This window comes from Cydia pomonella, chromosome 25 (assembly GCF_033807575.1).
Source record: "Cydia pomonella isolate Wapato2018A chromosome 25, ilCydPomo1, whole genome shotgun sequence".
NCBI lineage: Eukaryota > Metazoa > Arthropoda > Insecta > Lepidoptera > Tortricidae > Cydia > Cydia pomonella.
In genome coordinates, this window is record NC_084727.1 from 4,998,149 (window position 1) to 5,010,901 (window position 12,753).

General features: G+C 37.9%; 2 protein-coding genes across 2 annotated transcripts; both read left to right on the forward strand.

The window, feature by feature from the left end:
- Position 1: 1 nt before the first annotated feature.
- Positions 2 to 8,023, forward strand: LOC133531292 (uncharacterized). Its single transcript, XM_061869424.1, has 6 exons — positions 2 to 657; positions 1,610 to 1,751; positions 5,480 to 5,536; positions 6,353 to 6,421; positions 7,762 to 7,942; positions 8,014 to 8,023. Exons 1-6 carry the CDS (start codon positions 529 to 531, stop codon positions 8,021 to 8,023), a joined length of 588 nt encoding a protein of 195 aa, XP_061725408.1. The 5' UTR covers positions 2 to 528.
- On the forward strand, positions 7,926 to 11,521 carry LOC133531529 (zinc finger protein 595-like). The gene has a single exon (XM_061869797.1). The coding sequence runs from the start codon at positions 8,247 to 8,249 to the stop codon at positions 9,159 to 9,161; it is 915 nt and encodes a 304-aa protein (XP_061725781.1). The 5' UTR covers positions 7,926 to 8,246; the 3' UTR covers positions 9,162 to 11,521.
- Positions 11,522 to 12,753: the final 1,232 nt, after the last annotated feature.

Genomic DNA, 12,753 nt, shown 5'->3' on the forward strand with positions numbered 1-12,753 from the left:
TCCGTTTTACCAAATATCAGCGTTTACAGTAATTGAAATGTAAAAAAATGGTTCATATGCAAAAATATCAAACATTGAACATTTTTGCTGCATCAGACATTTGCTGATATACCGTGAAACGGAAAATGATTATCAGGCTTGAAAACGGGACTGATTTCGGGCCCGAAGTTGGGAAGTGTGAATGTAATTGGTGCTAAAGTGTGGATGTTTATTGCAAGGTCAATTGGCACCTTAAGTTTCTTTCTCTGTGTCTGTGGTGTTTTTACAAAGAGCATATAATCACTACGTTCTAGTGTTTTTAGTGTGTTGATTATTATTAGGAGTAGCAGAGTATTTAGGTATTTAGCGATTATATTAAGATTTCAACTGTTTTTTATCATCAATCTCAACGGGAGTGACTCCTAAATATTTTCTCGACATTTAAGTGTAATTTTGTTGAACCATAGTACTAAAACCGATTAGTAAGGATCGTGAGGCTGTATTGAGTTGTTATCAATATATTTCCTTTAAATCTGTGTAATATATGCAATGGAGATGATACACCAGTGCCACTGCTGCCTGCGGCGGCCTCCATCGAAAGATATGGAGACGCCGTACACCCGTCTCGGAATAACGGAGATATATTCGGTCATGTTAGAAGAATGCTTTGCAATTGATGTAAGTGTCTAATATACAGAATATGTACATTGCCCAAGTAATACTTTAATAAAATGCTTTAGTATATTTTTACTATATCAGTTTTTGGAAAACGTTCAAACTAGGGAATGATGTTATATCACAACAGTTCTGGATAGGTCAGTTTAATTAACTAGATTCCTAGAGTCCGTCTAAACTCTTCACTGTGTTTGACAGTACAACTAAGGAAGTGTTATTTTAAATGTCATAATTTCATGAAAATTTTAAGGTTATGATAACACTTCCATGCTTTGTGTTATCAAACTTGTTGCAGAGTTAGTTTAGATGTCTAGCCGTTATACTCGTTATAGCCATATTGTCTACTTGACTTTCACAGATGCAGTATTGAGTTAAAAATAATCAAAATTAATTTCTTGAACTTAAAAGTTCAAGGAATTATTATTTGGTAGCAAATTTAGATCCCTTGGAGCTAAGATTTAAAAATGTGGCTTTAGAGAACTGATGAAACATTAAAGAAATGACAAATGGCTCTTGTTTTGAGTAAAGCAGCCATTCGAGCTGATGCAGCAGCAGTGTAGTGTAATGTTAGGAATAATTTATCTAACCTTTATTGCACAATACAAAAAAGTACAAATGGCGGACTTAATGCCTTAAGGCATTCTGTACCAGTCAACTATTGAGCCAAACAGAAACTTAGAATAATTTGATTTTGAATACTGCATTAATTATTTATATTTTAATACTTATATACTTGCTTTGACATTTAATTATTTCTAGAAATTAATGTAAATTTTAATTTATAATTTTAAGTCCTAAATTGTACACCCTAGCAGGGTATCATGTACCTACTTGACTATATTTAAGACCAAAATGTACAAATGAACATGATTCAATGGAATAAATGATATGATAATACCAGACCTGGTCCTATAATATGATGTTGATTAGTTTTTATTTTAAACATGTTCTGTAGGTAACTGTGGGCAAAGACGGCAAGAGTGGGATCTGCGAGAAATGTGTGGGCCAGCTGCGGGAAGCATGCCACTTCAAGCTGCTAGTGCAGCACAGCCAGGCCAAGCTGCGAGAGAGTTTGGAGATGGAGTATCATGTCAAAGGTTGGTAGTTACACTGATGCTTAAAGACAGCCAAGTTGATAGCTTGTCTTTGTATACACTGTTATAATCCTTATGTTACATCAGCATAAATAATAGTACATTGTGAGAGGAAGTTTGAGGAGAAGTTTGCTATATCTTTACCCCGGAAGTTACACACAATGTTTTTCATCACACTTGCAAAGAAAAAAAATTATCTTTTAATTATTAATTCTTAATTACGCTGACATTGCCGAAAATTGTGTAAAAATCTTTTTAATGGCTATTAAATTAATCATAAATATAACAATGAAAATTATAAACTATTATTTTGAAAGTAAAACTCATTTTATACATTGACTATCAACAAGTATTTTACTTAGAACCTATGTGGTTAGTATTAGTCAGTGACATAATAAAAAAAAGTTATAACTCCCATGGGAGGAAAATGAAATGAACTTTAGCTTCCGCTGCACTTGCATGATATAGCACCCTTAGGGTGAAATCACATTTATCAGCATTGAATCGTATTTAGCTGGATGATTTTGGACACACTATACACATCGCAAGTTAAAGTATGCTGTTAAATGTTTTCAGCTGCTAAAGGGTGCTATTGCATGTTTTTACTGCTAAAGTATGCTATCGCATGGTCTTATCTGCTAAAGGATGCCAACAGAACACAAGCTTTAGTATGCTTATACATTACACCGCAGTTGAAGTTGAAAATCATTATGGATAAGTCAATTATAAACATTATTATCCTAGCGTGTATTCTAGAAGCAATTAAAAGGAAAAAACGCCAAAGACGAAGGACGTGGATTAATCCACTATGGAAAACTAGGATTACCAATGGAAGTTTTGTAATACTTGTGGCAGATTTAAAGAAATATCCTGCCCAAAGGCAAGGATATTTTTGCACCAGCTAAATCAATTTTCCCTCATCCATTTTAATGCATATATCGTAATTATTGCAAGTAAACAAACTAGCGCACTTTGCTAGATGGACACGTTGTGATAATGACGCGGTCGGCCGCCCGCACGGCTCCACCTTTCATTTACAGCCTTTCTCATTCGCAAGCATCCCGGCTCACGCAGCCGTTATCAATCGCAAGCGTTATGTCTCACGCGTTATCAACTATTCTCATTCGCAAGCATCTAGTATCACGTCTTAAGCAGGCGTTCTCATGCTTCATCATGAATGAGCATTCTTCAGTATGTTAAATGGATAGCTACATTTATACGCATTTAATGCTGAAGCTGAATCGATGCGGAAGGGTGACGGGGTGCGGACGCATCTTCATACAAAATTACGTTTTTGTATTAAAAATGCGATTCGATGCTGATAGATGTGACTTCACCCTTAGTCCCTTACTGCGCAAGTGTGATGAAAATACTATTTATTAGCTCCATCATATTGACTTTATGGTTTTAATGTTTATCAAGTTTAAATTGAACCAACAACGAACAAAAAATTCCGAAATTGCGGAAGGTGTTTGAAAATACAGTGGGTTCCGTCCGTCACATATCGGCTTGGTGGGAAACGAGGAAGCTGACCGGTTGGCGGCAGCGGCTGCTTCTGAGGGATCTGAGGTTGAGCGGAGTCGCGCATAAGTGGTTTAAATCATATCTAGAAGACCGCAGACAATATGTACAGCTCGATTATATTGATAACAGTACGGGAGAAACGCAAATAATCACTTCGCGAATGCGGCATACCTCAGGGGAGTGTGATCGGCTGTCTGCTGTTTTTAGCATACATCAACGACTTACCTAAAATTATCAATACTAAGTGCGTTATGTTTGCAGACGACGTTTCAATATTACTGAGTTGTACTGATAGTGCGGAATGTAATACGCGCCTACTAGAAACTATTGGCACGGTCACCACCTGGCTACATGAACACAATTTAGACATTAACTTAACAAAAACAAAAGTCATTCAATTTAAACCCACGCAGAAGAAACCGTTGCAACTACACTTAGATATCAACGATAGTCCAATTGAAGAAGTTGGTGAGTTTAAATTACTAGGCATAAAATTAGACTCCGGCATAAACTGGAAATCGCACATCCAAAATATTAAATCAAAACTTGCAAAGTTTGTATATGCACTTAGTGTTTTAAAAATAAATACCAATTTGGAATCTGCTATGACGGCTTATTACGAGTACGCGCACGCCTAGCTGAGTTACGGCGTAGTCCTGTGGGGTGCGAGCACCGATGCTCACCAACTATTTGTTATGCAAAAAAAGTGTGTTCGCATTCTAACCAATACACGCGTTCCAAATAGTTGTCAACAGCATTTTAGAGACCTTAAAATATTAACACTACCCTCTATGTATATTATGGAGGCAGCAGTATTTGTCAGGAGCCACCCCCACTTATTTAACGGAACGGAAGTATTCAAACTCGAGAGTAGACGGAAAAATCAAATTATCTTACCGCCTAGCAAGTGCAAAAAAATCCCGATACTGTTAAACAATTCAGCGACATTAATTTATTTAAAAATAAATTAAGGAAGATACTTATTGAGAAAAGTTATTATACCATAGACGAATTTATTAAGGATCAATCTTTAGCGAACATGACATAAAACATTTAATTTTATATTTACTGAGAATGAATTGAATTTATTTACATATTTTCTCTAATGTAAAATATTGACATATACGTAATTATGTTGACATGCACGACTTGTAATAATTATAAACTAACCTACTAAATTGCTTTCATGTTTAAATTTAGTTTGAACCAAGTGTTGCATGATAATTTTATTATTGTAATTTTTATTTAGGATTAAGTAACATGTCCCATATTGTATGCCCTAACAGGGTATCATGTACCTACTAAGTCTAAAAAATAAGATCTTTATGTACTGATGAACATGATAAAACAATGGATTAAATGAAATGAAATGAAATGATGTTGCTCCAGACTTCTTAGAAATAGTCGCTCAGTATAAAGGAAAAATGTATGGTCGCTGGAAGGAGTTCTTTGATGCAAGATCGCAAGAAAAAGGAATATGGTACAAGATCATCCAATGTGAGCCTCCTCGGATACCTTGGTAGGAAGTGGCTGACTTAAACCGGGCGAATATTTTACGTGCTCACAGGCTTCGGTCCGGTCACATTCCATTAAATATGTTTGCTCATCTGATGAGGAAAGCAGAGTCGCCCAACTGCGATATTTGCGGCTCTGTCGAAGATGTACAGCACTTCCTAATGGAATGTGTTCGGACTCGAGACAAGATGGCGCAACTATTTGAAGCTAGGGGTTATGCAGTAACTGATATTGGGGTTTTTCCCTCGATATTGGCGGAACCCCTGTCTAAAACTGCGAAATTCGTGTACAGTTTTTTTGACAACTCGTAACACATTGAAACTGTAATGTAGAGGCCCAACGGAGCCGACATGTCTCATTGATAAAGGCTCCTTTTAAATATGTAGATTAAAAAAAAAGTTTAAATTGTATGCAAAATGCACCAAATAATGGTTGCACATTCAAATTACTAGTTTAAGTCTATTTATGTTCATGCAGATGCAGAGAGAAGTGACCCCCCCTGCATACAATCAGTTTATGAAGGGGGAGGTCACCTCTCTGCAGCTGACTGTACCTACCTACTAATTTAGTGCACATATTTTTGCTAACAAATTATTGATAAAGGGGATTGGTAATAAGGTACTTAAGTAGGTTTCAAAATTTAATTAAAACATATATATATATATATATAACTATGACATGTTTCCCTCTAGACAAGGAGCCCCCGGCTGTGCCGTCTGAAGAAGGAACATGTGACAATACCTCGCTACGTAAGTATACATTAAGTGTATCATAACCTAATAACAACAAGAGGATCTTAACCTTGAAAACTGAGCCTGATGTGGAGAAGAATACCTCAAGCACTATTTCTTGTACAGTGAGCATCAAGAGTAATAGATCACTGAGGTAGATGTGAGCGTAAAGGAAACACAGCAGTTCAGTCGACGGTCCGTTTGTTACTGATTGATACAAAATGGGCGCGGGGCGCGACACCGCGCACGCGTCGGTTTGCATGCATATACTACAATCACACTATGCTAATACTTTTGTGGTAAGCATTTCAACTGTTTTGGCCAAAGGGTGTGTCAGGTTTCGTCAGTTGCGCGGCCGGCTCCCTGACACAGCGAAGTTGCGAATCGCAGCCATAATGTGTGTTTTATTTATAGTTTTTATGATAAATAATATATAACATGTATGTTAGTTAGTATTTAGGTATCTGTGGGCCAATATTTACCCGAAAATAAAGATATATCCTTTCATAAACCTCAAAAGTGTACATACTTTTCCCTAAAACGTACAAAAACGATATAGATTCCTGTATGTAGAGCAATTAGGTTGTGACAAATACATTAGATCCACACGGAAAAGAGTTCATCTTGCTCAGGCTGCTGTCATTCCTCAACCCACCAACGGAGCACCAGCTGACATCCACGAGAGTTCAGTATACATCGCCCTTAACCACTACAAATTATCGCCCAGGATGATGTTGGACATAGAATTCTGTACCTGGCTTGTGGTCAATAATTATTCAGTAATAGTCATGGCGTAAACTAGGTTTATTTTATCCGTAGGTATTATTGTTTCAGATGAAGAGTTAATCATGAAGTCCGAATGCGAGGATTCGGACGCGGCGAACAACGAGGACTGCATGTCACGTAAGTTACTATAATGTTCACAACGTTATAAATTATATACTTTATGACTGACTCGACTCAAGTGTTATCGGTTTTAAGCAATTTATAATCATATCATCATCATCATCAAAATAGAAAAGAATAGAATAGAAAACAAATCATTTATTTAGACAACACATCAAGTCAAGTAACACATATAGCAAATACAGGGCAAAGATAAACAAAAAAGTAGACCCTGCCTACGAAGCCGATGGCCCCGGGTTCAAATCCTGGTAAGGGCATTTATTCGTGTGATGAGCATGGATATTTGTTCCTGAGTCATGGGTGTTTTCTATGCATTTAAGTATTTATAAATATTTATATATTATATATATCGTTGTGTAAGTACCCTCAACACAAGCCTTATTGAGCTTACTGTGGGACTTAGTCAATTTATGTTGATAGTGTCCTATAATATTTATTTATCATTTATTTTATTTATCAACTATGGGAAATGCCCAATAGTGACTAGGTCAAGTGGGTTATCATTTGAAGAGCTCAAATTCATCATTTCAATTTATTTATTTTTAAACTATAACTAAAATATTTCCGAATTAATTTGTAATTTAACCGACTTTTCGTGTGTTTATTACACTTGAAATTTTATGAGATTACATTAAAGACACCTTTTTTTCAGATAAAATAATAATTTTTGAAATCGGTTCATATGATAGAGAATTATCGTCGAAAAACCAACAGTCCAACATACGTGCATGACATCGCGCAAATTAGTTAGACAATTTGCCGATAGATGGCGCTGTACACAATAATAATTAGTACAGGTACTTCTGATCAAAAGTCTTTATAGTTACGCCAGATAATTCAAAGTTTGTACGGAACCCTCGGTGGACGAGTAAGACGAACTCGCGCTTGACGGTTTTTTTTTTATAGTGACCACACTTTGTTATTGCAGGGTTTTGAGTGGGTGCAGAGTTAGCGTAGACGGACTCCAGTAATAACAAACTTAATCATTTGAGCCAAAGACGTCAATTGACGCGCACAACGACAAAGCAATATCAACTTTCGTACGTTCCGACAAAGTTCACGATGACGCGTCGCATACAATAGAGGTAGTTTACAAAACGTTACCGACTGTCAACATTTGGTCATTTTGTCAACTATACTTGCAGTATTGATATTGACACCTTTTTATATAATACTACTTTGTGCAAACTATTACGATACTGTCTGAAATAAAGATCTCTTATTATTTGGTTGACTCAGGCTTTGTTGTTGTTATTTAATACTCGTGTGAAGATATTAAATCTTTGTCATTCATCGTAGTTATAGCCGTCTCGTCTACTCACATGTTTGTGTTCCAGCCGCGTCGGGCGATGTAGCCGGCGCGGAGACGGAGGCCGCCCGCGCCGAGGAGCAGCTCGCTCGGGCTTGCTGCGTGCGGCTCGAGCGCCTCCGCGCCGCTCCGCCCGCGAGCCGGCCGCGCCCCGCCGCCCCGCGCCGCGCCCGCGCGCTGCGGGGGGCGCCCGCGTCCGCCGTCCGCCGGCAACCCTACACCTGCGATACTTGCGGACGACAATTTGGTTTAAAGTCTAGTTTATCCTTCCACGTATCAGTAACACATAAGGAATCTTATCTTTGCGTATGTTGCTCGGAAAACTTTTCCAATTACTTAGATTATTATCAGCACAGAAAAACGCACAAAGAGTTCATTTGTGACGTATGTAATAAGGTACTATCGACTTACGAAATATTAGTTGTCCATAAGCGTATACATACCGGGGAAAAGCCCTACTCATGTGAATATTGCGGCAAGCGGTTTGCACAACAATCTACTTTAAATGTACATATGCCTCAGCACACTGGAATAAAAAAATATAATTGTAAAATTTGTAACGAGAACTTTACGCGTTTGTGCACATTAAAGAGACATCATCAACGAAGACACACTGGAGAAAAGCCCTTCAGTTGTTCAGAATGCCAAAAGCGATTCAGCAGTATGGATTATTTAAAAGCACATGAGCTAATTCACTTGAAAGAGAAGCCCTACGCCTGCGATATCTGTGGTAAAAAGTTTATACGATTAATTTACCTGAACATGCATAAAGTAATACATACAAACCGTCAGAAATGTTTTTCTTGTAAAGTGTGTAATAAAAAGTACATATGTAAGGATAGTTTACGAAAACATTTCATAGTTCACACAAGGCCCTACGCCTTCGCCTGCGACCTATGTCCCAAGCGGTTTAATGAGAAATTTCTCTTGAAAAGGCACATGTGCATTCATAATGGAGAAAGACCGTATTCTTGTAAGATATGTTCTAAAAACTTTATTCTATCATCTCATCTGAGATACCACAAACAGAAATATCACGAAAAGAAAGTAGTCTATGTATGTGATTATTGTAATAAGCAGATTTTAAGGAAGGATAGTCTGATCTCGCATATAAAATTACATATGGGGCAAAGAGATTATGCTTGTGACACATGTCCTAAGAAGTTTGTAAGCTCAAATCGACTACAGCTACACAAAAAGATTCACTCATGGGTCAAGTCATACACTTGTGATATATGCCATCAGCAGTATCCACGTAAGCAGAATTTGATCAGGCACATCAAGCTACATGCAGGTGAGAGACCTTATTCATGCGATTTTTGTAGCAAAAAATTCATGTCTGTCTCCCGTAGGAACATTCACGAAAAAATTCACATGGGCCTTCATGTGAAGCGCCGCGGCGGCGGTCGCGGGAAAGATTATTTGTGACACTTGTCTAACAGTGCTCAGACTTGATTATGATTATACTAAATTTAATTTGTTCGTATGACCATGAGTGATGACAACCTGACAGAAGGACGCGCGAGCAAAGTTGACGGACACCAACTAATGGATATATTCACCAGCTTCCTCGGTCCGTTCGACAGAAATCTCGTCGGCCAACTTCAAGCGTCGTCGGCAAGCCTTGGATGTGTTAGATTTAATTTTAGTAGGCCAGCCGTGTTGTGAGATTTAATTTTCGAGGGTGGCGTCCTGAACGTAGTTATTTTGATATTTGTTGTGTGACTTACTCACTGCTGTGGTGCAGCGGCCCGAAGTGGATCTTGGCTTCCGACATCAAAGACCTCCATACATCTCTATCCAAAGCCGTTTCGCAGTCGCCGAGTTCTCTAATGTATTTTGGCACTTCGTCTGTCCAGCGGTACCTAGGGTACCATTGTGTGACAGCGACAACAATATAATACTAATAATACTAACATGTAGTCCCTATAAAACGATTTTATAACAGCCAATGTGGGAGCAGCATTAGTTTTTCTTGTTCGGGCTTTGGTGAATAGAATAACCGCTTCCCGCTCCATGCCCTTAATGTAAAGTGACTGCTACCCCTTAGCACGGACACCGCAGGATCGCCAAGTAATCAACTGAGTACGCCCTACAAATTCTCGCTATGGTAGAGATTGCATATATGTGGATTGCATATGTGGTGTGGTATCTTTCACAATATGCAGTTTTTAGTTATCTAAGCTCGAAAGGTCCTATTAGTAGGATTAATTCCGACTTCGCCGGTTTGTCTTTGTCAAATTGGCGATTACGTCTACGTTCGGAGATTTTAACACGTTTCCATAGTTTTTTTTTTTTAACTAAATACGCCTTGGCGTGTTTAACAAGATTGTAATAATATTTATAAGCTCCATAATTGAAGTAGCGCTTACTTTCCAAGTTTTTTTATATTTTAATGTTTACGATTAGCAATGAAAGTGCGGTCGAAAGGAATTTGTCGCGTTACTTTTATTCAGATAATATTATGAAACTCTCGTTTTTTTTCTTTTTATACTACGTCGGTGGCAAACAAGCATACGGCCTGCCTGATGGTAAGCAGTCTCCGTAGCTTATGTACACCTGCAACTCCAGAGGAGTTACATGCGCGTTGCCGACTCTAACCCCAACCTCCTCGTTGAGCCCTGGCAACCTTACTCACCGGCAGGAACACAACACTATGGTGGTTGATAAGAATATATAAAGTTCTGTTATTATGGTTATCTGTTCATTGTAGGTAGTTTAAATCCTTTCAAGTAAAAATTAAATTGTATAAAATGCCGTTAGTTTATCGATGTGACTTTATCGACATGGCTATCACATTGTACATATACATATGTCAGTGATCGCGACATCTATTGTCAACGAGCAGTACTGATAAATTCCGCTACTTGACTCTAGATGTCGACTAAGAATTAACTCGCGTTGTAAGAAAACTGATGTATGGAGTTATAACTCTAATGTTAAGCTACTCTCACTGACCTAATACACAGAAACCGATAGTCCCCAAACACGGATAATCGTGCCAAACGTGAAGCCGAAACACTATCGATGTGTGCGCGCGACGCTCGTGTCTTAACGCTCAGCAACGCAGCACGTATACAAAAATATGTTATCAGTATTTATTTATTCCCGTCAGAGTAGGGGTATTTTAACAAAATTCTTATACTTGGTTAAGAATAATTTGGAAGTGTGTAGATTTTTAATTTAAAAAAAAGTTTTTTAGGGTTTCATTGTTAAAATTAACCCTTAAAATTTGAGTGTGATTGGAGTACAGCTAAAAATTTGTGGCAATAACGCCGTCTGCAGTATTGTCGTTCCGCAATACTGCTGCGGCGACTGAATTACTGCAGGAAATGTCAAATACATAATAGGTAATTTACCTTAGGTCAGGTTACCTTACATTAGGTGTTAGGTTGTCTCTCTAATTGAATCAAATCTCACTAGACTAGACCGTAAAGTGCAATTTGAATACATGAAGTAATTATATTATTTATTAGTAATGTTCAATACGGTTTAATGTGGTCGGGTGGCCGTACGTAGACCTTATCTCAACGAGATAAGATTTACGCATGGTCAGTTGTGTGTGATGCTGTCTCACAAGATAGATTTAAGATGTATACGTATAAGTATGATGCTATGCTCATAATGCTACTTAACGTGTTACTCCATTTTTAGTGTACCTATTTAGTTTAAGATTATTTTAGAGCGAACCGCCAATAAACTGTTTCACAGGTGGTTGAGATTAAGGTACTTACAATATTGTATTTTTTTGTAATTTTTTTAATAAATCCTTATAAAAAACTATCAAATTAGCCTATTTAAAAATGTATCAAAAATTATTCCTTAGCGGTGCGCGGCAACCACTAAAATTGGTCTGGACGTGGACCTCATGTAATTGTAGCGGCGCGACGAAATCGCGGGGTGATTTTGGCAATAAGGTTTAAATACATAGAAAACACCCATGACTCAGGAACAAATATCCATGCTCATCACACGAATAAATGCCCTTACCAGGATTTGAACCCGGGGCCATCAGCTTCGTAGGCAGGGTCACTACCCACTAGCCAAACCGGTCGTCAAAATATATTCAGTCAAATATATTCACTTTATCAAAAAATTATTGTTGAAGACCCCTATTAGTTTTGAAAGACCTTTCCAACGATAGCCCACACTTTAGGGTTGAAGCAAAAAAAAAATTACCCCCAATTTACGTGTAGGGGAGGTACTTACCCTAAAAAAAAAAAAATTTTAGATTTTATTGTACGACTGTCGGCTTTATTGATTTATATGTCCATGCCAAATTTCAGCTTTCTAGCACTAACGACCACGGAGCAAAGCCTCGGACAGACAGACAGACGGACATGGCGAAACTATAAGGGTTCCTAGTTGACTACGGAACCCTAAAAAGGGTGTACGAGAACCCCTCTATATGGTATAGCCCTCCTCCAAGGTGTCCAGAGCTCCCTGTCTGAAGCCTCTGCCGCGCTTTCTCGTAGGTCCGGGCCACACCGTGGCTTCCTTTGTCCTACGCTCATCATAGAACTACGGAACCCTAAAAAAGACAAGCCTTCATATTGGGCATTTTTTCATAGTTAATAAACAAAATACTTTCGATGTGTCTGGGTTAAGCGCCAATTACATCCACACTTCACGATAACGGGCCCGAAATTAGTCCCGATTTTGGGCCTAATAATCGGATTCGTTTCACGGAATATCGGCATATCGTTAACATTATTTGAAATGTAAAAATTACTTTGTCTCTAATTGCCAAAAATGTTCAATGTTTGTTATTTTTGCTTATTAATATTTTTTTTTACATTTCAAACATTGTAAACGATGTGCTGATATTTGGAGAAACAGAAAAATTCTTATCATTTCTCAGGCCCGAAATCGGGTCTGATTTCAGACCTGATAAAGTGTGGATGTAATTGGCACTTTCATTTTTATTCCCCACCGTAAATTTTAGGGATTATAGTGGGCAACAAATATTGTTTTTGGTATTTTGTCAGGAATGTTAAAGCGCCAATTACACCCACACTTC